We start from the raw sequence: 25,981 nt of genomic DNA, 5'->3' as shown, positions 1-25,981 counted from the left end.
AAAGAAAGTCATACAGGTTTGGACTGACGTGATAATTTTACACATATTTTGTTGCGTTTAATATAACACAAGTGCAACTTTGTCACGTCACATATGGTTTGTTCTGACTTGACCAAAAACAAGTGAATTGGTTTAAACATTCATCTACACATTCCCATATGACATGAATGTACTCGGCCACTTTTATTCTTAAAAACATTTGCATATTACTTTGGCAAAATACACCTTAAAGTTCAGAGTATTTTTGGAAGGAGACTTGTGCGTTATACCACATACACTCTTCAAATGGATGTGTTCAGTTAACACTTTAAGATTTAAAGGCGCCACTTTAAAATGATCACAAAATGTGTTGTTTTTAACAACCAACCAACACAGCACCTCAACTTTTTCAAACGAGCTCTGGAAGTGATGTGAAAGACAAAGTCCAGTTAAGGGCAACGTAACCGTCATGAAAATTCTACAAATGAATTCAGAGGCTCTCTAGTACATTGCAGGCATTTTGGTTTAAGGGAAAAGTCTGGTCAGGATCCGAATCTTTTAAAAGTCTTTTAAAATCAAAGGTTCCAGTTATAATTCATGAAATCTGTGTGCTGAAGTAACGTCTGATATTCCAAACAAAAGATAAGATAAAAAACGATTACGAGTTGGGGTTTTGTAGAACAGATTAAATAAAGATTAGTACACTGACAAGACACCAAACAAAACTTGAAATGAAGTAAAACAGGTACAAGAAATGTTATGATCACTTCTACAGTAGATGCACTGCACATCAAACCAATGGTTCATATCTGCCATACTGTTTGTAAATACATGTCACATGTCAGTCACATGACCCGGCAGTAAATCTTCTACCGAGCAGCTCATCTGTGTTGCTTGACATGCATTTGTTTCAGAGTGACAAAGATCACAGGTTATTCAAAGTCAAATGGTCACTAGTTTTCAGTGACTCAATGAGCTGATAGCTGCAAGGCCCGTCATGCTTTCAAATCCATCCTCGTAGAATGCCAGTAAACTGTGAATATTTACAAATGGCTGTGTATACTGTAAAATACACATGCGTTGGCCCGCCTTCATCTGGACCTTTAATCTGCGAACACAAAAAAAGATGAATGGATGCCTTTCGGCATATAGATTTATATATGTATTCAATGTATATTTAGTCCGATTTTAAACATACGTCACTAACATCAAAAAACCTTTCAGTATACTTTTAAAGAAAAACACTTTTTTTACACATTGTCTGTAGAGGATACAAGTTGAATTTGCAAATATGGTCCAGTGGATTTTTCTCTGCCAACCATTGCACATAAGAATTCAATGGTTCCCATTGTACTGTACTTGAATAATCACAAGGGGGCAGACCGAGCTCTTACAGAAGAAAGTAAAAAGATCTTTAATTGAAAGATCTCTTTGAAACAGTTGAACATTTTGTTTACAATGTTGCATTGCCATGATTTGCTGCTGCGGTAGAAAGCATTTATCTTAGTAAGCCACTCATGTTATATAGATTTCTTTTCATTTCGATCATCTTCCTTATGAAATGATTGCCGTTTATTCAATTATATGTGTAGGAACGTTTTTTTGGAAATTGTGATTTCTCGGATTCCAAAAAGATAAGTGTCACATGATCAACAAAAACTTTACTTTATTCTTGCCATGTGACATTTATGGCAAATGCCTTTTATACAAGTTTTACTTTTACGTTTGATTTCCATATTTACACATTTGCCCAGTTTGATCTAAAAGTGTAATTTACAGTTTATTTGCAAAAACTAATAAATCATGATTATATTAAGATGTGTTTTGTGTCAGTTTTGAGTTCTTATGAACTCATGTTTCATTGTTATTCATTGGAATGCACAATAAAAACATGATTTTAGAAAGTTCTGTTTTTGCAAATACACTCTTCAAATAATACTGTATAAATAATTAAATAATGACTATATAAATCCAGACATTAAGCATGAGAGATATAGAGCGTTGTTAGCAATCACATGAAGTAAAGTGGACGAATCGTGGAAGCAAAGAGAAAAACAGGCGTTACAGACTCCAGATGTTAGTTCTGAAGGGTTTGTGGAGGTCACAGGCAGTGCAGCTGTAATCTGCTGAGCAGTCTGTGCCGAACATCTCAGTGGTTAGGATTATGCTGTGGTCTGGCCATGCTTACTCCACATTGGGTTGTGTGATGAGGATCTGGGCTGTAGGAACCACTGGAGTGACAATGTGAATTCTTTACAAACCGCTGTCTGATGGACTGAGGTTTGCATATCCATCTTCGGGGAAAGTCTGACTATACCGAGCGCAAGAGCGCCAAGTCATTGCGGATGTTTTTTGTTTTCGACCCTGAAAGCGTTTCATGTAAAAAGCGAATTTATGCTTCACGGAATTAAAACGGACATAATAGCATCGACTCACTAACCAAAATAATAATACAAATATAAAAAGTCTTATTTTCTCACCCACATTTCAATTTAGTTTATTATGGAGCTCAAAGAAATATTTAGAAGAATTTGAGTAGTTTTATGATGCTTTGTTGACTGGTCACAATCCACTTTCAACAAAATATGAAAAGGCATGTTTGGAACAACACGAGGGCTTGAAAACAAATATTTTTTCATCCGTGTAAGCGTTCACTTAACTGTATCATGTCTTGTTTTCTACAGCAAAGGATTACGTTTCGTTTTAGAGGTATTGCAGCAACCAACCTTCCTCAGATAGTGAGAGATGTGTCAACCCCGTCCTCCAGTCTCTCAGAAGAAGTTTTTGATAAGTGGAGTAACCAGTTTAACCCATAACTTAACATATCGGTCCGGCTGATTAAACGTTGACCTTGAAACTTCCGTAGATCTTTGATACAACATCTCCTGTTCCTGAAGAAAACAAGATTTCATGTGTGCAGCATTTTGAAACATGTTAAAATACATCTGCAGTACATCACATAGACCGATGTTACGTCACCTCACATTCTGTTTAGTTCTGTAAAGGTTCCTGTGGTTCTAATACTACATGATCTTTCGCCACCTGATAAGGGAGGATTATCGGAATATCGCAGTATAAAACAATATAAAATGTATCACACTCCCAGCTATTCAGACTTTATTGTGGCCTATATATAAGATCCCAGAACACGCGGTAAAGATAAACGGCTTTGATTTAATCTTTACATGTAATGTAACTGAAGGTTTGAAATTAAACCGGATTCCATCACTGTCAAGAGTAAAGGTTCGGCCCTTATGAATATCACATATTATTACACGCCGTTCAGTGAAATACTTGATTTTGTTTAGTCAATTGTGACATCATGCAGGAAAATATTTTCGTACTGTATCACAACTGCTTAAAAGTATAATTAACTAGAATTAACTAATTTTCTACACTGTGTCCCAAATGACTGCAGTCTTTTCATCTAATTCAATAAATCAATATTTCATGTGCATCCATTAAACTGTTAAGTATTCATGTACAGTAATAACGTACAGTTCATTATTTAAAAATGAACCCCGACTGGGCGATCAGGACTCCAATATAGAGCAGATGGGGTTTTATCATCCAATTAAATATTTTATTTGTAACCGCTGAATGCTCCAACTGACCAGGAATCAAGAGATTCAGGGGACATGACAACTGCAGTTTGAATGATGATGAAAAACAAATGATTTCAAAATCATCATTTGGCACGAACTGGAACCACAGAGGATGTCAAACCTGTTGCAGCTGGACCTGAAGTTCCTCGTTCTCTGTTACTATGGCAATCTGAGCCTCCAGATCTCTGTGCACAGAGCGATAACCGAAATTTGGGGAGCCAATAAGAGTGAGACACGGGCGGTCTCTTCTTCCCACATAGTACCACAACCCTAGGAAATAAGAAATGAGAACATTTATAATATTTGATCAGGATGATTCTAGTAAAGGTGTCCACAGAAACACTTCATAATACCTGAAAATGGCTTCTAAGGACTTCCCTTATGCATACACTACAAGAACAATACCATACGCAAGCAAAGAGTGGACATCATTTCAGGGAAAACCTTTATCACTCATTCTTGCATCCTGTGATGTCATGAATGACACCAAATGCGTCAGCAAACTGCTGCCTTACAACTCAGCTGTTTCAGCTCAGGTTACATTGTCATTCGAGTTAAATAAGGTGTAGCATCTGTTTAATGCGTCACAGGGAACACCCAAAATAGCTTTAAAGCAGTTCCGCATTACAGGATCACCATTTTCATAAAAAAACAGCAAACAATGCAACTCGTTTTAAAAAAAACGGCGAACCACTTAAAATAACTGACAAGAAAAGTCACACAGGTCTGTGAGGAAGTGTTCTTGTTGATTGACGTCGTAAATCAGGTAACACAACTGCCGGGAATCCTCCAAAAAAGTATTCCTGTGGACTTCCTTGTGCACGCAAAACCATTATCAACTTATCTGTTTATATTGGACTAAATATGAATAATGCTGAATTAAATGTTAAACTGATACCAGCATTTGTACAACCTCAACTGGTAGAGCATTGCATTAGAAGCGTAAAAGTCATGGGTAGGATTCTCACACATGGGCAATTCCAGCATTATGGATGTGACATTTTCAGTCAAAACTTAGAAATTCTCAGAGGACGAATTTATTACCAATATATTGAAGCATCTGTGTATTTGCTGTTGTATAATGTCAGTTTAAGAACAGGTTTTCTATTTTAAAAGAGAGAGCAATTCATGTTATGGATGTGACAGAAAGACTACATTAAACTATTTCTGAAAATGTAAATATAAAAACCCAGAAGCAATAATATCCAACAAATGGTGAAGGGATGTCTCTTCATAGACCACAATATTTTTTTATTTGTTTTAACTTCCATGTGCCAATTTATGAGAAATATGGAGCGTTATGGATGTGACATTTCACCTACCTGACTATGCAAAAAAGTGCTTTAATAGCTTGAATGCAGAGTAATTGACTCTGGATAAAAGCGTCAGAAACAGAACTGTCAGAAAAATTGATTTAAAAAGTGCACCCAAGCCGTCACTGTCAACGCAAGGGCGCCCGAAGATATTTAGCATTTCGCTGCAAAGCAATGTTGATGTATGGTGAACTCTGACCTGCGAGTGTGCGAGACCAAAACGTCACAGCGTGACCTCTGGGTACAGAAATGTAAGATTGAGCTATCGCTTCCGCCCATTTTCGAAACAACGTCCGAACGAATTTCGCATGATCAAAGTCCAGTCCGACCGCGGCATAAGAGTGCATACAGTATATTAGATATTAGTACCTCAATTCATACGAGTACCAAACATATACTGTACATATCTGTACCTTTTTGAATGAAATCATCCCATTGACAGCTTTTTTGACCATTTTTCTGACAGTTTAAAAATGTGGACATCTAATTCAGAAGCAGCACCTTGCCAGTGTAAAAGAGGTTTAACTAAGTGCACTGTTGCTCTCTCTCTCTCGCCAGAGGTCCGTAGGCCTCCTGTAGGCCCAAGGCCAGCGTCAGAACTAATGGTCATTGATTCTTCTCGTAGCTCGGCTTCAGGGGACCTCTGCACCCTGTCTGCTCCCACTTCTGCTCAGCTGTTACAAGAAATGACGGTATGACAAGCCCTTATCTAATAAACTGAACTTCTCAACACGAGCGTCAAATTGAATTCCACTGACGCAGGTGCATCAAGCTTCCTGAAGTTTTTCCGCTGTGTTGCCGCTATTTCATTCTGTCCTTCCAGGTTTCATACCAGAAAGCGATACAAGGGCACGCTGCTAATGCTGTATGAACGATCAAGTGTAATTTACAGTCAATGAATGCATTTTAATATGACTGATGACTAATGATTCCATGAATCAGAATCCATCTCTTAGTTTGTGCAGTTAACCCATTCAGTTCCCAAGGTATGATGACTTGTAGCATTATTTATGCAATAGTGCAGTTTGAAATACACAGCCTCGGAGAAAATAAGAGACCATTGCAAATTTTCATTTCATCAGCATTTCTAGATGTTTTGTGGCTATTCCAGTTCAGAGTCTGTTGGAAGAGTAAGTAACATTGGATCATGAAAATTACATTTCATGCAGTGCGTTGTGTTGCCGTGTTTAAGTCTGAAGTTATTGGCTTGTAAAAAAGGGAGTCGACTCCGAATGACGCAAACAAGACGTGACCTTGTCCGAGTCTCTAACCGCCACGTATCTACGTCACTAGAGTTAGTCCCCGCCTACGTTTTCCTGGGATTGCCGCGAAAACTTCACTCTCCTCCCCCAAACACTGTCGCTCGTTCGTGATGCGCGTGCATCATGTCTAGAATCTGTGTTCTACGTTGTGAAACGATGTGCGTCTTATTTAAACTACCAAATGAAGAACTTCTGAGGAAACAATGGTTACAATTTATTTTTCAGACGACAACAAAATCATTTCTTATAATGTTGACTTTCTAAAATGCATTGTAACATAACAATGCACAATAAAGATAAATAATATTATTACTAACTTAAAATAAAGTATTTTAAGTAAAAAATATATTTTATTTGAACCAAGAGCAAAAGCACAACATGCATGTTGTCACACTGGAAGTTTTGATGACAAGAGTCGTCACTTGCCACTGAGAAACATGGTGCTCCAGTCGTGCTGGACTGTCTTGTTGATGAACGTCTTCGGATGTTTCTTCGTCAGACTCGGCCTCAAACTGCTATCTATACACTGTTTATAATATAAAACCACCTGTAAACCGTAATCCAGTATTGATGCTTGGCGACACATGATGAACGCGTTTGACCAATCACAGCAGACTCCCGTAATGACGATAGGCGTTCCGTTTGTGGAACAAGCTGAACGTGTTTGACCAACCACAACAGACTACACCATGTGACCAATCACATGACACAGGCTTGCGGATAGTAGGGGATTACACGGATGAATCGCCGAACAAATCATTTGAGAGTCAGTCAAGAAGTAAGGTTAGAATAACGGCCTATTATTACAACATAATAGTGTTTTTACACCTTGTATGTACATAAACTAAAGTCGGACCTTAAAAATCCAATGTTACCTACTTTTAAAATTTCAACAAAATGAAACCTCAGGAGTGACAAAGTCATCCAACAGCGTTGTGAAAGACTGACAACACATGAAATAAATGAATTCAAGGTTATCACATTTCACAACATTTCTTAAATACATATACTGTAAATATTACTTTTATATTGCTTTAAAGTGAATATGACCTTGTTTTCTTTGCAGTATTTGAGCTCTAAGAAATACAGAGCATCTTTTCTGTTATTTTGACCCGTTTCTCCAGGATTTATTTTCTGCAAATAAATGCAAATAGAAATAATATATTTACTTGAAATTTGGTAGAAATATTTTAGTGGTTAGTAGAAATGGTGAAATTATTATCCCCCACCGCTGTATATTTATCAGTTCATGCAGTTCCTGGAAATCAAACCCATGAGGTTTCCATATACATCATATATAATATATACTGTATATATAAAGTCGACACATACAAGCTGCAAAAGTATTAAAAACTCAATAGAGCATTATTTCTCAACCAACATCAAAACGCCAGGCCAATGCAAACTCTCGCCTAAGATTGATTTAAATGATCTGTACAAAATTCCCTATTACATTTACTGATAAATGCATGCTGTGCCAGGAATATCTCTCAACTTGAATATTTATGTTAATGGTTTCAATGAGTACAGCTGAAATAGCCTGACGTTCAACAACAGCCAAAATCTGTTGCCAAAGCCCACCTCTGGTTAACAGAGAAAACATCACACATGTCTGGCAGTCCCTGCGTCCTGACGCTGTCCAGGAAGAACTCAGAAGCTATTCAATCAGAGGTGCTGGGAAACCTGCTTTGCGCATTAAATTATGAGCTTTCCAGTTACACCCAAGTTTTGGGAATGGATTGGGAACCTGCCACTTTACGAAAAAATAAGAGAATGTAAACAACTACCTTTAGCGTGAAAGGTCCAGTCGGCACGATGGTATTCGTGCAAGCGGACGCGGCTCTGCTGACCAAGCTGACACACCTGAAATGGAGAGACTGCTGAGTGTTGCACCATTAATCCAACAAGACTGCGGGCAAAGGTGGTCGACTGAATTCTTACAAACCTCAATAAAAGTTCATATGGAAATTTTCACATAAAAAAATTATGACAACGGTAATTTTTTACAAATGATTAATGAATTTGGCATCACAGCCAAAACAGCTGCTTTTAGCATTATATAAAACCAGATCTCCCATAAGACTTGGAACAGTAACTCATTCTTAACATACTTAAAACAGCCAATAATGCACACACGTGTTCATTTACATGCACCAGTGAAAAAATTCCCATCGAGCAGATTTTTGCGATGTGTGACATATCTGTACAGATGCAATATAAATACTTAAGCTGAAACAGAGGGAGGCTGGTTGTCACACTTGTTATTTTACTGGATATTTCACCGAGCAGGGCTCTTTTTAGTTATCATCTACAGATTTGTGTAATAGTGCTTTTACCCCAAACCGTGCAGTTTCAAGTTTTATAGTTAAACAGTATCTAACGTTTGTGACAACTTGCCTCGCCTCCACTCTACAGTCATATGACCCAGAAATGCCAAATTGTAAAGAAATGCACACCTTATTGTAGAACTGTCTTGCAATGTGAATGTAGGCCTCGGGAATGGCACCGGCCACTCCTCTGGCCCCAAAAAACCCATTAACCTCTGGCGAGGCCATAAGGATCCTGTAGTCTGCGGCAGCACCCAGCACCAGACGCATGTAGGTCTTTGTTAGGTTGAAGTAACCTGACGTCAGGTAGACTGCAGAGTCTCCGCCTGCCTTTGTAAGCAGTCGTCTTGTTACCTGCTCATCCAGGTAAATGCCCAGAGGCTTCATTTGCAAGAGAGGAAAGATCCAGGTGTCATTTGGCACGGTCTCATCGCAGTCCGCATTTTCCGAGCATTCTGACTCTAGCATGTTCTGCCGGACACGGGCAGCGTTGACCACCTCCATGATCCGTCTCTGTGCTGATGCTGAGAAATCTGCTCGATTACCTGTTGGACCAAAAGACCATTTGAGAACACTGTGCAACTATTGTTACCAAGTATTGGATATATCTGGGCTCCGTTCCAAAATATAGGGAGATGCCTACATAGGAAGCATATTAAGGCATTGCACGTGCACTCCCGAAACTAATTGCTTTCCTGATGGGATTACGCAGCCTACTAAAATATCAACCTTCAGCCAAATTCTAAGGCAGCATCCTCTATTTTTAGAGGAAATATAATCCCATAATGCACTGCAACAAGCTCAATGTCTTAAACACTGGTTTTCACTAACAATTCAAAGTATACAATTAATTTGGTAATAAGGTTGTATTTGATACCTTTAGTGAATTAGTGGACATAAACTAACAATGAACAATAAGGTTTTTCAGCATTTATTAATCTGTGTTAATGTTAATTCATGGTGCATCAACTAATGTTAACAGTTTCAACGTTTGCTTTTAAGTTTTTAACATTAACTAAGATTTAAGGATCAGTTCACCCAAAAATTAAAAGTCTGTCTTCATTTACTCAGCCTCAAGTTTTTTGTTCTGTTTAACATGAAAGATGTTTTGTAGAATGTAGGAAAGCAAACTGTTCTGGGGCACTTTGGACGACCATTGTCATTTTTCCTACTATGGTAGTCAATAGTGGCCAAGAACTGTTTGGTTACAAGCATTCTTCCAAATATCTTTCTCTTTATATAAACGTTCAACTCTGGTCCTTGATTCTGATTGGTTGAAATGAGTTCTAAGCCGTTATGTTAGTTCATGTTAGCCAATGCATTAACTAATAATAACAGACAACCTTATTGTAAAGTGTTATAATTTATTTTGTTATTTATAACTGAATGCATAAAAATATTATGCAAGAACTTGAATTGGTTCATTAAAATAGTTCGAACTGATTCACAATAAATCATCCTTACCAACTCCAGTGCACTTGATAAGTACAGTGTAAGTGCACATACACTAAAATAAAGTGCAGCTGAAAAGTTGATAGCACACATTTCTACAATGTCGCTCAATTTTATATTGCCAGTAAAATCACTGCGAACATATCCTGGATATTCATTACAATGCCCTTCCCTTCTTAAAATGTCATCCATACAGACAGCAGACAGTAAGGCAGCTCACTAGATTTGGAACAGAGCCTTACAAACATCTGCATCAATCAAAAGCCTAAATATCTGACAGCAGAGCGATTCTGAGAAACCGTCAGGATCTAAACAGGCCGTGCGCATTCACACTTATGCCAACGATTGTACCCGTTGACGGCGCAAAATGACACGTCATCCATTCCTCTCCAATGCGATCCATTCTATCAAGTATTCGCTCGTGCGAAATCCTGCAAATGCATGATCAAAACCTCAGAGACACGGGTCAATAACTGCTGACCGTCTGGAAAGGCGCTCTGTCAAACACTGGCGCCTCTGCTAGACATAATGTGCCACGGTGAGTCATAGCAAGAGAGATAATCTGTAAATAATGAATTAGCTTCAGGGCAAAAAGCTGCATGTTGGTAATGTATGGCAGAAACCTGCTGTTCTGTGATCTCGCTGCTTATTTGGTTAACAGCGAGATTGTCGGGATGGATGAGGCCGCTCTGAACATTGTTTAGGAAATGCAAAATATAGGAAAAGCAAACGTCTCCACAAATATGTGTGGTCAGCGATGAACAAACAAACTGCTCTTTGAAGCAGGATGCAGGGGCTTTCCCCACGGACGCGGAGCCAGCTTCCCCAAGCATCTGGGCCTCAGAGGTCCAAACACATCCAGTTAACAGGGCCACGAAGTTCAGCAACTCTTACCGACAGACCGTGGGATCCAATTACTGGAGATACAGAGGCAGGACATTACTGCAGACTCAGCGGATGAACTTCAAATTCTTACTGGAAGATGAGGCTTTGAAACTCTCTTCCTACCAGGGATGTGCACCCAAAAATATTTTCATCATTTACTCATGTCATTCCAAACCTGTATGACTTCTTTTTAGATATTTTGACGAACATCGTAACCAAACAACATTGGCCCCATTGACTTCCATTGTATGGACACAAAATGATGTAGACATTTCATAAAGTATCTTTAGCATTTCAAACAAGAAAGAAGGTCAAATGGGTCTGAAATTCATTTTTCACAAACATTTGATAATGGGCATTTACATAAACAAAACTCTTGGCAGGACACTAAGCTCAATTCAGATTTATTGCTCATTTTGTTTGACTGTTCTCACAAATTTTTGGTGGCCAATATCAGGTTCCAGTGTGAACTCGTCATGGCTATAAACTGAATTGCCGGTCTGCACATCGCAGAATGGAGTTGAACACACCTATAGCCAATGCTTTAACATCATGTCAACACGCACGTGAGTGGTGGATGCAAAGTGATTAAAGACAATTGAAAGTCATATTTTGTCATGTTGCATTACACCGTATCCAGTGGCAAAATTCCTTATTATAATGGATTTTTTAGTCTTTTGTTGCATGGTGCGTCCTGCGTGCGGTGTTGACAGTGCAAGGGTTTAGGTTTATAATCTGATGGTTAATGTTTGGCAACCGAGCTGACGGTACACTTCCGTCAACAGAATGGTACGTGAAGCTTTAAACAGTGCAGAATTGTGACACAAATATCGATCTACAATGACGCAAAAGTTGCATGAAATCCGATAAGATCGTTCAGACTAAGGTCACATTGCAAAACATCTGACCTGTATCCGCTTTAGGACTACATGTTCAAGGGGCTCAGATCAGATTTAAAAATGTGATGTGTCCTGTTCACACTGTTATGCAGTAAAAACATCTGGGTCACATGTGAGCAAAACCAATCGGACTTTGGTGGCAGTGTGAACGTAGTCTTTAAAACAAGCTGGTTTAAAGGTCCAGTGTGTCATTTTTTGACAGAAATGCAATATAATATACATAACAATGTCTTCAGAGGTTTATAAAGACCATTCATAATGAATTATTATGTTTTAGTTACCTTAAAATTAGCTATTTCTATCTACATACACTGCGGGTCCCCTTGCATGGAATTCGCCATGTTGTTCCTTCAGTATCCCTAAACGGACAAACTGCTCCACTGAACACGTTTCGTACAAACGTTATCTCCTTTGGCAAAGAAGCGAAAACGTCATCTTAGTTCTGTGTCAGCCACCGTAGTGCTTCGAAAGCAAGGTGGGCGGGGTGAGCCGTTGGTTACAAATGCAACCTCACCGCTAGATGCCCTAATATTTCATACACTGGACCTTTAAGCATGAAAAAGCGAGTCCATTTAACCACTGGCTATTTAACCTCACTAAGGGGTGGTTTCCCAGACAGGGATTATCTTAAATCAGGAAATTTATGTCGTTTTACCAAACATGCCTTACTGAGACAACAAAAGCAATGACGTATTTTAAGATATGGCAGTGCAAGTTGTTTTTGGTTTGGACAGCTCTAGCATTTATTTTAGTCTAGGACTAGTCTAATCCCTGTCCGGGAAACCGCCCATAATAGTCTAATCGACCAGTCAACCATCATGACCTCTTCACTCCCCACCTCTCTAACCACTGCTTAAAGAACTGTCACCCTGACTGAAGTGTTTTTTCTACGGTCTGATATTTACCGTCATAGTAAACGATTCTTGTTTTTGGCTATCAGTCCATCATTTCCCGTTGACCTCATTGTCTTGACAAACTGCAAGGTCCAAATAGCTCCTTCCCGAACTTATCATACTCCTGCATCTCTGCTTTCCACCCTTCCGGCACAGATCACTTACCACCAGCAAGGTGACATCATTGCATTATTTCTGGGATCTGTGACAAACTGTGGCTTCGCTCCACCGCGATTATGTCATCGGACAGCACTCGCTTCAGAGCCGTGGTGCTTGGGTTACGGATACGGCCTGAATGAGCGTAATCACTCATTCACTCGCTCCGAGGTCTCCGCTGAGCCTGGGGACCAACAAGACTGTAAGCTACACCGGTTGCAGCCGCAGTTCGGCATCAAAATAACACAGGGACCTACAGCTCTATGTGAAACCGCTTCGTACGTGCAAAACATGTAGATAATGTAATCTATTTCCTGCGAATTCAGATTTAAAAATGCATTTGGATAAAAGCGTCTGCCAAATAAATGTAATGTAAATGCATGCATCTTCACAGTGTTTACATGCTATAGACACTTTATCATGGTTCATGGTTCTTTATCACTGAGGTTCATAACAAATCTGTAAAAAACCCACACTCATCATCGTGTGTTGTATGCTCGGTTTGGCTGGTCTGCGTTGTCCATCAGAAGACAAAAACACTGGCATGTTTTTATTTATAAATATATCCTGGGTTCACTTCCTTCATATCTTTGTACATACATCTGTAAAAAAGTATGCTTGTAGCTATAGCCTCCGGTCACAGGAATTATTTCTACGGTCTCTTCCAGTGATACGTAACATACTGAATGTGGGAAAAAGGCATTTAAATTTGCTGCTCCCTCTTCCTGGAATTGTTTGCGGAGTACATTAAAACTGAGGAAACTGGTTCTGTTGGACACTTTCAAACTAGTTTTAAATTATTTGGAAAATGAAACATCAGGCTGTAGATGTTTTAACTAGTATGTATTGATATTGAAATTTGATTGTATTTGCTTATGTGTGTATATGTGTATGTACTGTTGGATGTTATTTGTTAAACTCAAACGTGCCGTGTCTGTCAGTCTTGGCCAGGACTCTCTTGTAAAAGAGATTCTTAATCTCAACGTGCTTCTTTCCTGGTAAAATATAGGTTATAATAATTGTAACCATCGGTATTCAAGATTTCCTGCTAACTAGGTTTTATATGAACAAATAGTGTCAGTTTTATTGTGCGTAAATTAGACAAATAATAAATTGTGTGGATACTACAAATCTGTGGTTGTAAGTATGCATATTGCATAAAATCTATTTAAAGTGTTATGCATTAGGTCTCTAACCTTCAGAAATATGGTTTGAGCTTCATGTCCCTCAATATGTCACCCCAATGCCAGTATTACAAGGAAATGAGTGTTTAACTTACCATCATAATTATGATTCATGCGTGTTAGAAAAGGTGGAAACCACAAGTCTCAAAAAACACAGTCTGTATCAGGAATAATCTGATAGCAATGTGCTGATGAAGTTGCCGATCAGTTACACGGATTCACGTCATGCAAATAATACTTTTTACAAAATACAAAACTCACTAGGTCTTGATAAAACACATTATCGAAATCTTTATTTGGAGAGGACTCTGCTTTCCCTTAGTTTTATATTCTAGTTCTCCTTCACGTACTTCTTAGTTTGATTTCATTTCTTATATAGGTGCCTTTCAAACAGTCAAGGTCACCTTACAAATCTTCCAAAAACATCTTGTTGGCTTGACCTAAATACCTTCAGCTCATTTTCACTTTGTACCACCCATAGTTTTTTGCCACCTATAAGTACAATTATAGTTCCATTACAATAATAATAATAGCTTCCAGACATAAACCACAATTAAGTCAACAAGGACAGTCTTTTTCATTTCTAGAAACACCTCAGTACGGCCATTGCAGTAGCAGCCTTTAGAATGATCCTCACCTAAATGTATTACAGCCTTCAATTATACACATACCATTATAATTAAATGACATCATTTTTTATGAGTTTCACAATTCATCCAGACCTTCCTGGAAATTAAAAACTACCGAATCCCTAATGAATACCATCCGAATGGTGCTTGAATGTATTATATAAGGGCTTAGGGATAGTTCACACAAAAAAATGAATGTTGGTAACCGAACAACGGCAGTAACCAGTTCACTTCTTTTGTATGGAAAAGTCAAACATGTTTAAGATGACAAGAGGGTGATAAAATGATAAGACTTTTTATTTTTTGGGGTGAACTATCCCTTTAAGAACACAGCTTTCATTCAAGTTTACTATCCTTAAAACCACTCGCCTTTATAGGGATGCACCATCCCCTCCATCATGTCCACGCTGTTGTCAGGTCGAAGCTGCAAAGAAACGTCGCCAACAGCTCCCACAAGCTCAGCAAAGAAATCGGCCACCTCTCCACAGTCCTCCAGAAGCACATATCGGTCCTGACGGTTGGTAAAGTACGAATCGCTCAAATTGGCCCTGAACGAGATGACATCACACTCAGAGTGGGCCAACACATAATTTCCACTGAGTGGTGGCTGTTTGCATGAGACAATAAAACAAGGAAAAGCTTTTGGAAACGTAGCTAAGAAACATGCTGAAAATTGGAAATGTTTGCATTTACATTGCAAGCATTTTTAGTACTTGTGCTGCATCTGCACTATTATTTTTGTCACAGCACATGAAAGCGCCTACACACCCGCTGATGATGAGACTGTTGTCGAAAAGATAAGCCTTGATGTGCTGCACCCCGATGGTCTCGTTAAAGCGTTCGGGCACCAGAAGGCGCAGGAGACCCCGCAGGTCGGGTGTGTGATAAAGGGACACTCTCATCTGCTCCGGGAACCGCTGGAGAAGGGGCAGCAACGTTGTCCGGGAATTGTGTTTACCTACATGTGCAAAAATAACAAATAAGCAAATTACAACAATGGAACCGTCATGAAAAGTGACGAAATTGCCGTATCACTAGTCTGAAGGTCAGTGAACTGTCGATATCTTCCTATCTAACTGTGCGCTTCTTTGCCAGGTGAAGCAGCTTTATGATCCCTATCAAACATTTGACTACACAGGTCTACGGTACAGCTAATAAAAGATCTAATGTAATAAATTATTTCATTAAAACTAGTTCACAGTGTCTCTATCTTAAGAATAAGCAGGAACTGAATTAATCAAATAAGGGACGTCTTTGCTGGAATATGATTATAAACTCTTGCAACATTGGGTGAGTCCTACGCATGGTTGAGTCAGTCAATCGAATGACAAGTAATTCCTGTTAAGAAATTATTATTGTAAAAAGAAAAAAAACAAGGAAGTCGGCATGCTATTCTTCAATTACCAAAACTGGTAATGGTAGTGAAAAGTGCCCCAGAACTGTTTGCTTTCCTTCATTCTTTAAAATGTCTTCAACAGAAAATAAATTCCTTCATTGATTTGTAGTCAATGGAAGCCAAGAAGTGTATGGTTACAAGGATTCTTCCAAATATCTACCGCTGTGTTCATCAGAACAAAGAAATTTATACAGATTTGGAAAAACTTGAGGGTGAGTAAATAAAGACAGCACTTGCATTTTTGGGGTGAATTGTTCCTTTAAAGACAAGGCTTAAGCATGTTAGTCACTGTTCAAAGAGGGAAACCGAACAAGCAAAACATTTGTTCGGTTGAATACAAAATGAAATATCCTGAAGAATTCAGCATAGCAAACATTTCTAGGGCACCTATTTTTTTCTACTATGGCAGTCAATGATGTCCCAGAAATGTCATTGGAGGGGGGGGTAATTCATGACAGAATTTTTGGGTGAATTATCCCTTTATGGTGGTGGCCATCTAGGTATCCCTGTTGTCTTGGATTTATCAGTGGATGTAGCCCGATTGAGAGAGAGAGAGACAGACAGACCTCTTGAGCCTCTAGTATAATCCAGCAGAAAATCCACTTTGAGTTCAGGGGCATCTTTTCCTTGCGAGCGCTCTAATGCCTCTTCCATACAGTCAACCTACACAGGAAATAAGACGTGTCATTGGAAACTGACTTATGTTACACCAAAAGTCTATCATCTATACTATGCATGTCAGGTGTAATTTTATAAATTACAGTACAACTGAGTTCTGACATAAAGTCAAATACCATTATAAACAGACGCGCACATAGACAGATATAAAAGTGTAAACACATTCTTTTGGATTAGAGATGCTTTCTTTTTCCTTTACTTGGACATATTTTTAGACAGCTTTGAAAGCTCATGTCTTGTCCAGCTGGTTTTGCATGTTTTGCATGTTGAAGTAAATGTCAACTTACTGTAGACTGACTACAGAGTTTATGTTACTGTACACAACACGCTTAAATTAAATTTAACAAATGTTTTTTTTTTAAACTTTCAGCAGAAAATGCTTAGAATCATGCTTATCTGGGCCAAAACTAATAAAATGGTGTGGGTGGTTGCCCAGGGACAAATGGAACTAGACTTATGCTAAATCAGTAGCTTCTGGAAGATCTGATTTATAACACCGGTCTTCATGCTTCAGTTCTTAAGCCCCTTTAAAAAAATATGACCTTTATCTAATGTGTGAAGTTCTCCTTTGCATCGAAATAGTTAAGACCCGCTAAACATCCAGTTATCCTCCCAGTGTAGACCACCGTCAGTTTTTCTTCGTAGGTTGTATTTTGTGTTCTCAGTTACAGTAAAAATTACAAATAGGCTACATACGAGATCTTGTTCTAGAGGACCTGTGCCAAGGTAGAGGGAAGCCATGACCACACGACTCTTGGCTGTTCTGATCCGAGCCTGGGCAAACAAAAAGAATGACAAGCTTAAAGAGAGGTATTAAGGTAGAGCTTATTATAAGTGGTATTAAAACAATAAAAACACAGGGCAAACTGATATCAGGCAATCATATACAATATAAGGAAGTATTTACATTAGGATTACTTAACATTGGAAGCTTCAGACTCCTTTATACTCAAAGGAGGCAATGAGTAATTATGCATTATAGTAAAAGTATTTGACTTATGGTATCATAATGTACTTGTACTTGGCAGTATATCTCATTACATTGGAACTTTATGGACATAAAAAAAGATATAAGACTCAACTTTAAGATACAAGATATAAATACTCAAATCTAATTGTGGATAAGGCACGTTCGATGCTTTGTAAAAAAGTAAAATGCTGTGTGAATACTATATAGTCATGGAATTTATACCAAGTTGCAATGTTGGCTTTACAAACATCAACAACTCTCTCTCACACACACACACACACACACACACAAACACGAGTGTTGCAATGTGATACCTGCTATTTCAATAACACATGAATACATGCATGTGTACCTTCATAGTCTGATAAAACTCATCAGGCGAGTGAAGGATGCGGATGTGGCCGCCAGGGACCCTGAAAGCGGGTACGTGATCAGCCATCCACTGGAACCGAGAGTAAACGCCATCGACCCCAGTGAACCCCGGCGGTCTGGAGGAGGCCAGGGGGGGCGGGTCAGCCTCTGCCAGCAAAGGGGCCAAGAGTAACACAGCAGACCTACAGGATGACAGGAATAGAGAATACCCTTTCATATGTATCCAAAGCTTTGACACTTTTTGTGCCATTTTGTTTCCATGTTTGTAAATTCACATCTGGTGGTTGAACTGTGATACCGATTATTGCTTTTTCCTTTCCCCATGGCTCAAAAAACAAGCCAAAGCATTCTTTGAGATCTTTTATTATTATTATCCTCATCATTCTCTGCATTAGTTGGCCACCTCAAGCAAACAGTAAGTAAAATAACAAGGAATACTAAGAGCTAACAAAGCAGATATCATCAGTCCCAACATGGCCACAAAGTCAACTGCCTAGGGATTTACACTAACGGGTGTACTGTCCAGCTTCAAAGGTAATAGTACAAGACACAAAGGCAGTAATATAGTCTGGATGACACAGCATGAAGTCTGAAACCCTGCAACCCTTTACTCAGATCTACCGCCAATCCCCAAGGTCACGCCGAGTTCTCTACAACCCAGACAGTGTTTTTCTTCACCCAATCCAGTCTCACCACACACTTCAGTAGATCGCACATAAATCCAGATAAAACAGAATAAAAAAGGCGCCTCTATGACCGAGCGTAAAAAAAATGTTAAGGCCAATCGCTATACAAGTAAGTTACTTCCATCTCTCAAACAGATCAACAGATGTCAAAACTACACTGACGTATGGGCTTTGCACGAAAAGAATGACAAAGCGCCAACCACAATTGCATAAAGTGTGCAGATGGAAATTATTAAAAAGTCATGGCTGAGTTGCAAAGTGGATCTTGGATGCTGTTTCATTCCAATGCATTAAATTACTCTTGTGAGTTAAATTAGATAAAAAGCAAAGTTAGATTTCTACAAGAAGATTAGGAATTAAACATGTTTGACAATAAAAGTTAACTTTATTTGGAGCCATGCTTTCTGTATCATTGTCACTTGTTGTTTCTCTCCTGCCCTATGTGCATGTAATCTTTATATCTATCAAACAAAACGAAACATTTAAAAGTCATTTGGTGATTGACATTTCCATCATCACTGACAAAATGGAAAATATAATGGTGTTTAGGTGGCACGCCTCAGATGAATAACTCACGCTCTAATAAGAAGGCATTTCCCGGCATGGCTTGTCTAATTGTCTTTTGTGTCTCAGTTTATTTGACAGATGTCACTCATGAATGATGATGATGATGATGGCGTCTATCGAAAACAAGCCTTTGAACGTAAAGGTGAAGTGAACTGGCGATCGTTTACCCAACATTTACAGCACGTAAGTCGTTTTTAATAAACATACTTAATTTTCATAACTTCACACATTAATGCAATGTTTTACCTTTAAGCTAATGCTAGTGGAAGTCTCACGGCTTTAACATTACAGAATTTCTATCGGTCGTATTTATGGGACAAAACGGTGCGGAACATCGCCATTACTAACCCTCTCCTCCGATCATGAGTCCTGAAGAAACGGTCTGAAATCCTCGTCAAAACCCAGGAGAATGCGGGAGTGTACACGGAGAACACAACTCTTTTCCATGTCATGGGCGCCGCCATGTTTTCACGGGAATTTTGAATATGGAAACTTTATCTAAACACTCCTTCTCCGTCACTACTGTAGGCGTTTCGTTTAGTTTGTCGAGTCGCTCGCTTGCGACCTTTAAGGTAAATCGCAATACAGCCTTATTTCACGTTCAATCACGTTCTTTTGTTTTAGAATTATACTGTAAATGACACGTTTTTACACAATCTGCATCAATACCGCTTATTTTGCCATTTTAAACTCACTGAATTTACCCTCTTTATTTAGGCAACATGTCATTTTTACAGTAACAGTTCATCACTATTTTAAGTTCTTAATTTATTTAAACATTGCCATTACACTTATGCATTTGTATAATACATTCGCTCGCTTTAAAACTATCCAAAGCTGACAGGCGAGTAAATAAATTACCCCAAAGATGTCCACAGGACGATGTTGTTTACTGCCCATTTCCTATAGATGGCGTATGGAACAAATCCAGTAAATAGAGTACCAACATGAGTCAATGGACTCATATGTATATATAAATATATATATACATATGTGTATGTGTATATATGTGTATGTATGTATGTGTGTGTGTGTGTGTGTGTGTGTGTGTGTGTATATATATATATATATATATTCTTCTTTTTATACTGTATATAATATATAGTATATTGTACCGTACTGTATTGTACTAGACTGTGTGTCTTATCTGAATACCCGACGTTTAACGAGTGCAAAATGTCCTGCAAAACCCCTTTTCCTGAAAACCGAATGTTCCGTTACCCGTGAGGATGACCGTAAATTACATTATACTCCGGCTCTGCAAAACCAAGCAATCAAATGAATAAATCAAATTGAGTGTGAATAAAACAGCATATGCAACATGTGTGGTCAGTCATAACACACCGACCGCATTTCTATCCGCAAGGGCAATGCATTTTTTTCACCTTGTGTGAACAGGGAAGGGAGGGGGAGAAATCCCGTAAAAAAGGGTCACACTGATTATTTATTGGCAATCCGCCACTTGCGTGTCTGTGTGTGTGTGTGTGTGAGTGTGTGTGGTTGCTTTACTGGAACACAGGTGGGAGGAGCCTTTTAAAAATATCAGTCGGTACTTCAACTCCATGCCACGGGGAGTAGGATACCTTCACTACCTCTGATAGACTTTAATACAGCTGATCACCGATCAACTGTTAAACAACTGACATGAAACGGATCTTTATTCCTTTTAAAGAAGGCACGTTTTGTATAAACATTTGCTTGGGACTCACAAAGGGAGCTATGTTTTAGGAAAACTCCAAGATTGAATCGGATAACTCTGTGAAGGTAAATACAAAGGTTTTGCTTGTTTTTTTCCTGATTTAAATGTCTTAAATCCTCAGTTGTGTGTCTGTGGGACGTTTTGTTTGTATATTGACTCAAACATCATAGTCGCGTTAAATGCGGCGCTACATTGTATCCACGTCAAACTAAACTAAATACTAAACTGTGTTATTTTGCGTTGAAAACGCGCGCTGCTTTTCTATTGTTTAAAGCGTTTTACGCTTACGTCTGTGTACCAGTCGCACTAAAACGACCTCGATGTAACATGAATAAGTTGGTCTATTCCAGTAAGGAAGACTGAAGGGGTATTTACAGTGTAACAGGAGCCAGAGCCCGTGTGTCATGAATGAGGAATTGGGTTATTCACAACGAGCTGGAGGACCTCATTCATAACCCGCTTTCTAATAGACCGGGTGAATAACGGATTTACTTGAACTAAAAATACGGCTTCGATTGCCATCTAGTTTATCAATCTCTAGACTGGACAATTGCATCATTGAAAAGGGTTTCATTGAGGCATTTGGCAGACGATTTTATTAAATGTACCTTTATCACTATATACGTATTCCCTGTGATTCATGACGGAACGCAATGCTTTACCAATAGGGCTTTAAGAATACGTAGGTTTTATTTATGTGAAACTATGCTTTGGAGGGGTTGGGCTTATATTCAACACATGTGAGAAACAACCAGTTGTTAAGACTGTGAATGCCGGGCCTTTTGAAACTAAACCTGATATCATAGCAGATGTCAGTAGTCTGCTGGCACCCGAATCTGTTGTTCGATAAATGCTGACATTTTCGTTTCTCCTTCTTTTAGCTACCTTCCATACCCACCGAGACATCACTGGTTCTGAATGTGGAAAAGGCATCAGAACTCTGGGCGTTGTGTTGGTGCTCTCCGGTGCATGAGCACCCCGGCTGGGACGGCCCTTCGGCCCTGGACCCCAAGCACCAGTGGTTGCCGGGCAGTACAGGGGGTGGGCAGAGCGCCATGGTAACGCACAGCAGGTTTGACAGCGTCATGAGCAGCAGCCCCTTTGAAGGCAGCGTGCGCCTGCCCCCCCACCGGTACAAGACCTTCAGTTCAGAGGTGCAGTATCAGATGGTGCTCGCGGCCGTGCGCAAACTTCAAGAGAGCGGCTTCTACTGGAGCACGGTGAGCGGGAAGGAGGCCAGCTCGCTTCTGAGCGGAGAGCCCCCGGGTACCTTCCTGGTGCGCGATAGCTCAGACAACCACCACTTCTTCACCCTCAGCGTCAAAACGACCACAGGCACTAAAAACCTGCGCATGCAGTGCGATTCTCGCTCTTTCTTCCTGCAGACAGACCCGCGGAGCGAGCAGGCGGTGCCACGCTTCGATTGCGTCCTGAAACTCATCCATCATTACATGCCATCTTCGAAAGGGACGGAGACCTCATCGGTGGTCCATGCTGCGGGGAGCAGCGATGGAGACAGTGGCAAGTCAGCGGATGGAAGTGCGTACTTCATTTACTCTGGTGGAGAGAAGATCCCTCTGGAACTATTGCGTCCACTGGCCTCCAGCATGTCCAGTTTGCAGCACCTGTGTCGCAAGACTTTAAACGGCCATATAGACGTGTCCACCAAACGGGACCAGCTGCCTCAGACACTCCAAGAGTTCCTTCAGGAGTACGATGCCCCTATCTAGCTAGAGCTCCAGATATGTTTTAGATGGAAAGGGCCACACGGGCAGAAGATGTGCGTGCCAATAAATGCTCACAGTTCAGCGGAATTGCGTGAGTGGAGATTTTTCGCTCCAGACCTCTGTGTCTGTCAGCAGGCCAGCTGTGCCTTCGACCTCTGGATTGTGAACTTTGGCAAGTGGTTGCCATTTGAAGGACAGCTTGAGATACGTTCTCCTGGTCATGTGGGCTGCTGCCAGGATCTGACATCTCAGCTGCTATTGACAGGATGAGCCACTATTTTCTAGTGGCCAGTCTCAGAGACAAACTGCTGAAGATAAACACAAGTGATAGTTGATCAGTACAGGAGTTAAGTGTGCTGCTGTGGCCACGATTCAGCTCCTCCTCGCCCATTGATCGAGAGACGCTCTCGCAATCTCTCGTTTCCAGCTCAACGTTTTTGACTTTCTCCTCGAAGGAAAGCTCCAGCCCTCTGTGTTTGAGCGAGAGCTGGTTGTTTGCGGTGACGCACACATTTCCACTGCTTCTTGCCAAGTGTAATTGCCTCATAAGTGGGCGTGGGGGCGCAAACGGGGTGGCTACTTACTGCTCACAGCTGACACTGCTGCGTCTGCTCTGTGGACTGTGCAGCACCAAGAAGAGTTCTAGAGAACAGATCAACCAGACGAGAGGCTTGTTTCTTGGACGCTTTTGGCCTCTGACCTCTCTCAGCCCTCTTTGGAGAAGACGGCCCCTGTGGACGGCTCAGTGGACTGTTGTTACTTTGTTTTTGACGGAAGCCAAAGCAAACAGTAGTTTTATTTTGTGCTAGAAAAAAGTGAACATGGCTAAATTACGATGAAATGTAGACATATACATGAATTGACTTTCACATGCTGTGAAACAAATACAAGCACAGTATGACAAACCTTCAGCTGATTAACTGTGACATCTGGCATAAAGAACTATGCTTCTCCGATCACACGGAGAGGCATTCGTGCTTTGTGCATGTAAAAATCAGTCAGGCTTCGACATTCTCATTCAATAACAATAACACCGTGTTTGTTTGGCTAGCAGGACTAAAATCTGCTATTCACTGAATGTATTATGAGTCTATGGAAGGGCTTATGGTTCAACTTGTAGATTGTCTTTTTTCATATTTTGTCAAATCAAGATGTTTACATGTGTGGCCACCAACGGGACAGCATGTGTTTTACTCTGTCTTTTATAAAGATGTCTCGTCTTAAGATCTGGTCTGATGACCGCCAGTGCAAGCTTGAAGATCAGAAAAACAAAGGCATTAAAATAGAAAATGCAGAAAGAAACTTTGCACATATTTATATTTATAAACTATTTCCATAATTTATATTAAAGAGCACTATTTTTACAAAATGCATCCCACCGAGTGCCTCGCGTTCTTGAGAAAATGTGATGTCAGGAGGCAAAGATTGTTCTCTCAGGCCTCAGGCTTGAAATTAGCAAGAGTTCGATGTGGCATTTGCTGTAGAAAGCATTTCTGCCTACACATATGCATATACGCAGATGAAAATACCACAACTGCTCTTGTTTTCATAAAAACAGGCCTGAGGCTTACCTTGAGGTGTGTGTGTTTGTGTGTGTGTGTGTGTGTGTGTGTGTGTACAGGATGTATCTGAGTGCATTCTCTGTTGATCAACATTAAACCATCTGCCTCGCTCTCAACATCTCTTTTCACATTGTATTCTGTATCTCTTACTCCTGGTTATCCCTCATTCCTTGCAGGTAATTCATTTCAGTTTATGAGCGGCAAGTAAATACAACAAAACCAATTCTGATCACTTATATGTATTTCACATACCCAGTTTTAAGATAACGGATAGATCACTCAAAATGAAAATTCACTGGTTATTTACTCACCCTAGTGTAGTTTCAAATGCAATACCGAAATCTGTAGAATAAAAAAGACATCTCACTTTATGTGTTAGGGGTTAGAAAGAAGAGATGCAATGAAAGTACCCATCTAAAAGTCTACCACAAAAGATGTACTTTTGTGTTTCACAGATTCGAGAGAGTTATAGACCTTCTAAGTTAATGAAAGAACTATAGACAAGTTTGGAACATGGCCGTGTGCAAAGCAGATGCTCTAAAGGTAACCAAGTGTTCCTTAGGGCTCACAAAATACAACCATTTCTCTTATTTAGAAAAATTAAATGTGTAGTAAAACACACACATTTAACACTAGCACACACATCGCAGGTTAAAAAAGTGCAATTTAGTACACTTTATTTAAGTACACTATCATAAAGTACTGAAAGTGCAATTTTGTAATTAATATACTCAAAATAGTTCGCATGATTGCGAACATACATATTTATTTTAGCTTAAGAAGTAATGAAGCTTTTTTGTGTGTTTAGTACAATATTAGTATGTGAAAATAAGTACATGTTGTGTATTTTCCATCTTGGCCTGTAGTGCTGGGATTGAAACAGAGTCGGTTCGAGTAAATGTTGACCAGATTTGTATTTTGAGTGAACTATCCGCGTAAGACATTGTCTTCAGGTTTAAATTTCTCACGGAAGAAAAGTTCAAGTGTATGTAGTGAGAATAAAGCGAGATTTTTGCAGTTAATGCTCTTCTGGCGACTATTCCACTTATTTAATGAATTAACCCCTCTCTAATTAATTTTCTCTTCTCTCCGTTTAAGTAAAGGCTTTTATCAGTTCACTGTTCTCATATTAGATGGTAATTAACACATTGTAAAAGTTGTAACTCACAAACCATTAAATGCCTAAGTGAATAACAAATCAATAAGCCTTGATAAACTTCCTGAGCAAACCCAATACGGCCTGACCGTATGATTTCTGATTTCTTTTTGAATCTCAGTGAGACTAAAGCTGAAACATCACTTAAAATTAACCTGCTGCTTTCTACATTATACCGTTCAGCCCTACAATTAAATAATTATTATGTTTGTACAAACTAAAATAAAGGTGCTTCACGATGACAAAGAGGAACCTTTTCTGTCTAAACAGTTCTAAAGAACCTTTCAAATCTAAACAAGCTTTCTGTTGCACAAAAAGGTATTTGTGGTGAAAAAGGTTCTTCATATAATTAAAATGTAAGAAAGAGATGGTTCTTTAAAGAACCTTTGATGGAATGTTTTTTTATAGAACCAAGAATTGTTCTTCCATGGCATCTTTGTGAAGAACCTTTTAAGCATCTAAGTTAATACTTTTCAAAACCAATTGTTGGTCTGCAGAGGTGTGGACTTTGACTAAAAGGTCTTTGCACATAGGCTACAGTCCGAAATTTCCGTATGCGTTTTTTCACTGAATTGTCAAAACGC

The 25,981-nt window shown here is 39.4% G+C and overlaps 2 protein-coding genes across 3 annotated transcripts; one reads left to right on the top strand and one right to left on the bottom strand.

Annotated features, from left to right (window-relative positions):
• Positions 1 to 168: 168 nt before the first annotated feature.
• pgs1 (phosphatidylglycerophosphate synthase 1) lies at positions 169 to 19,771 on the bottom strand. The gene is made up of 11 exons (XM_079476774.1): positions 19,602 to 19,771; positions 17,981 to 18,182; positions 17,355 to 17,432; positions 16,547 to 16,643; positions 15,353 to 15,542; positions 14,954 to 15,132; positions 8,616 to 9,031; positions 7,947 to 8,022; positions 3,706 to 3,854; positions 2,706 to 2,870; positions 169 to 1,087 (listed from the first exon to the last, which is right to left on the bottom strand). Exons 1-10 carry the CDS (start codon positions 19,715 to 19,717, stop codon positions 2,751 to 2,753), a joined length of 1,623 nt encoding a protein of 540 aa, XP_079332900.1. The 5' UTR covers positions 19,718 to 19,771; the 3' UTR covers positions 169 to 1,087; positions 2,706 to 2,750.
• On the top strand, positions 19,300 to 24,052 carry socs3b (suppressor of cytokine signaling 3b). 2 transcript variants are annotated; one of them, XM_079476775.1, is made up of 2 exons: positions 19,300 to 19,436; positions 21,834 to 24,052. In XM_079476775.1, exons 1-2 carry the CDS (start codon positions 19,332 to 19,334, stop codon positions 22,680 to 22,682), a joined length of 954 nt encoding a protein of 317 aa, XP_079332901.1. In that variant the 5' UTR covers positions 19,300 to 19,331; the 3' UTR covers positions 22,683 to 24,052. The 2 variants fall into 2 exon arrangements, with proteins under 2 accessions (XP_079332901.1, XP_079332902.1); XM_079476776.1 differs by lacking the exon at positions 19,300 to 19,436 and adding an exon at positions 21,371 to 21,427.
• Positions 24,053 to 25,981: the final 1,929 nt, after the last annotated feature.

Source organism: Barbatula barbatula, assembly GCF_947034865.1.
Source record: "Barbatula barbatula genome assembly, chromosome: 16".
Classification (NCBI taxonomy): Eukaryota; Metazoa; Chordata; class Actinopteri; order Cypriniformes; family Nemacheilidae; genus Barbatula; species Barbatula barbatula.
Note: the sequence above shows the minus strand (reverse complement) of the source record. Positions and strands in the feature narration are given on the sequence as shown.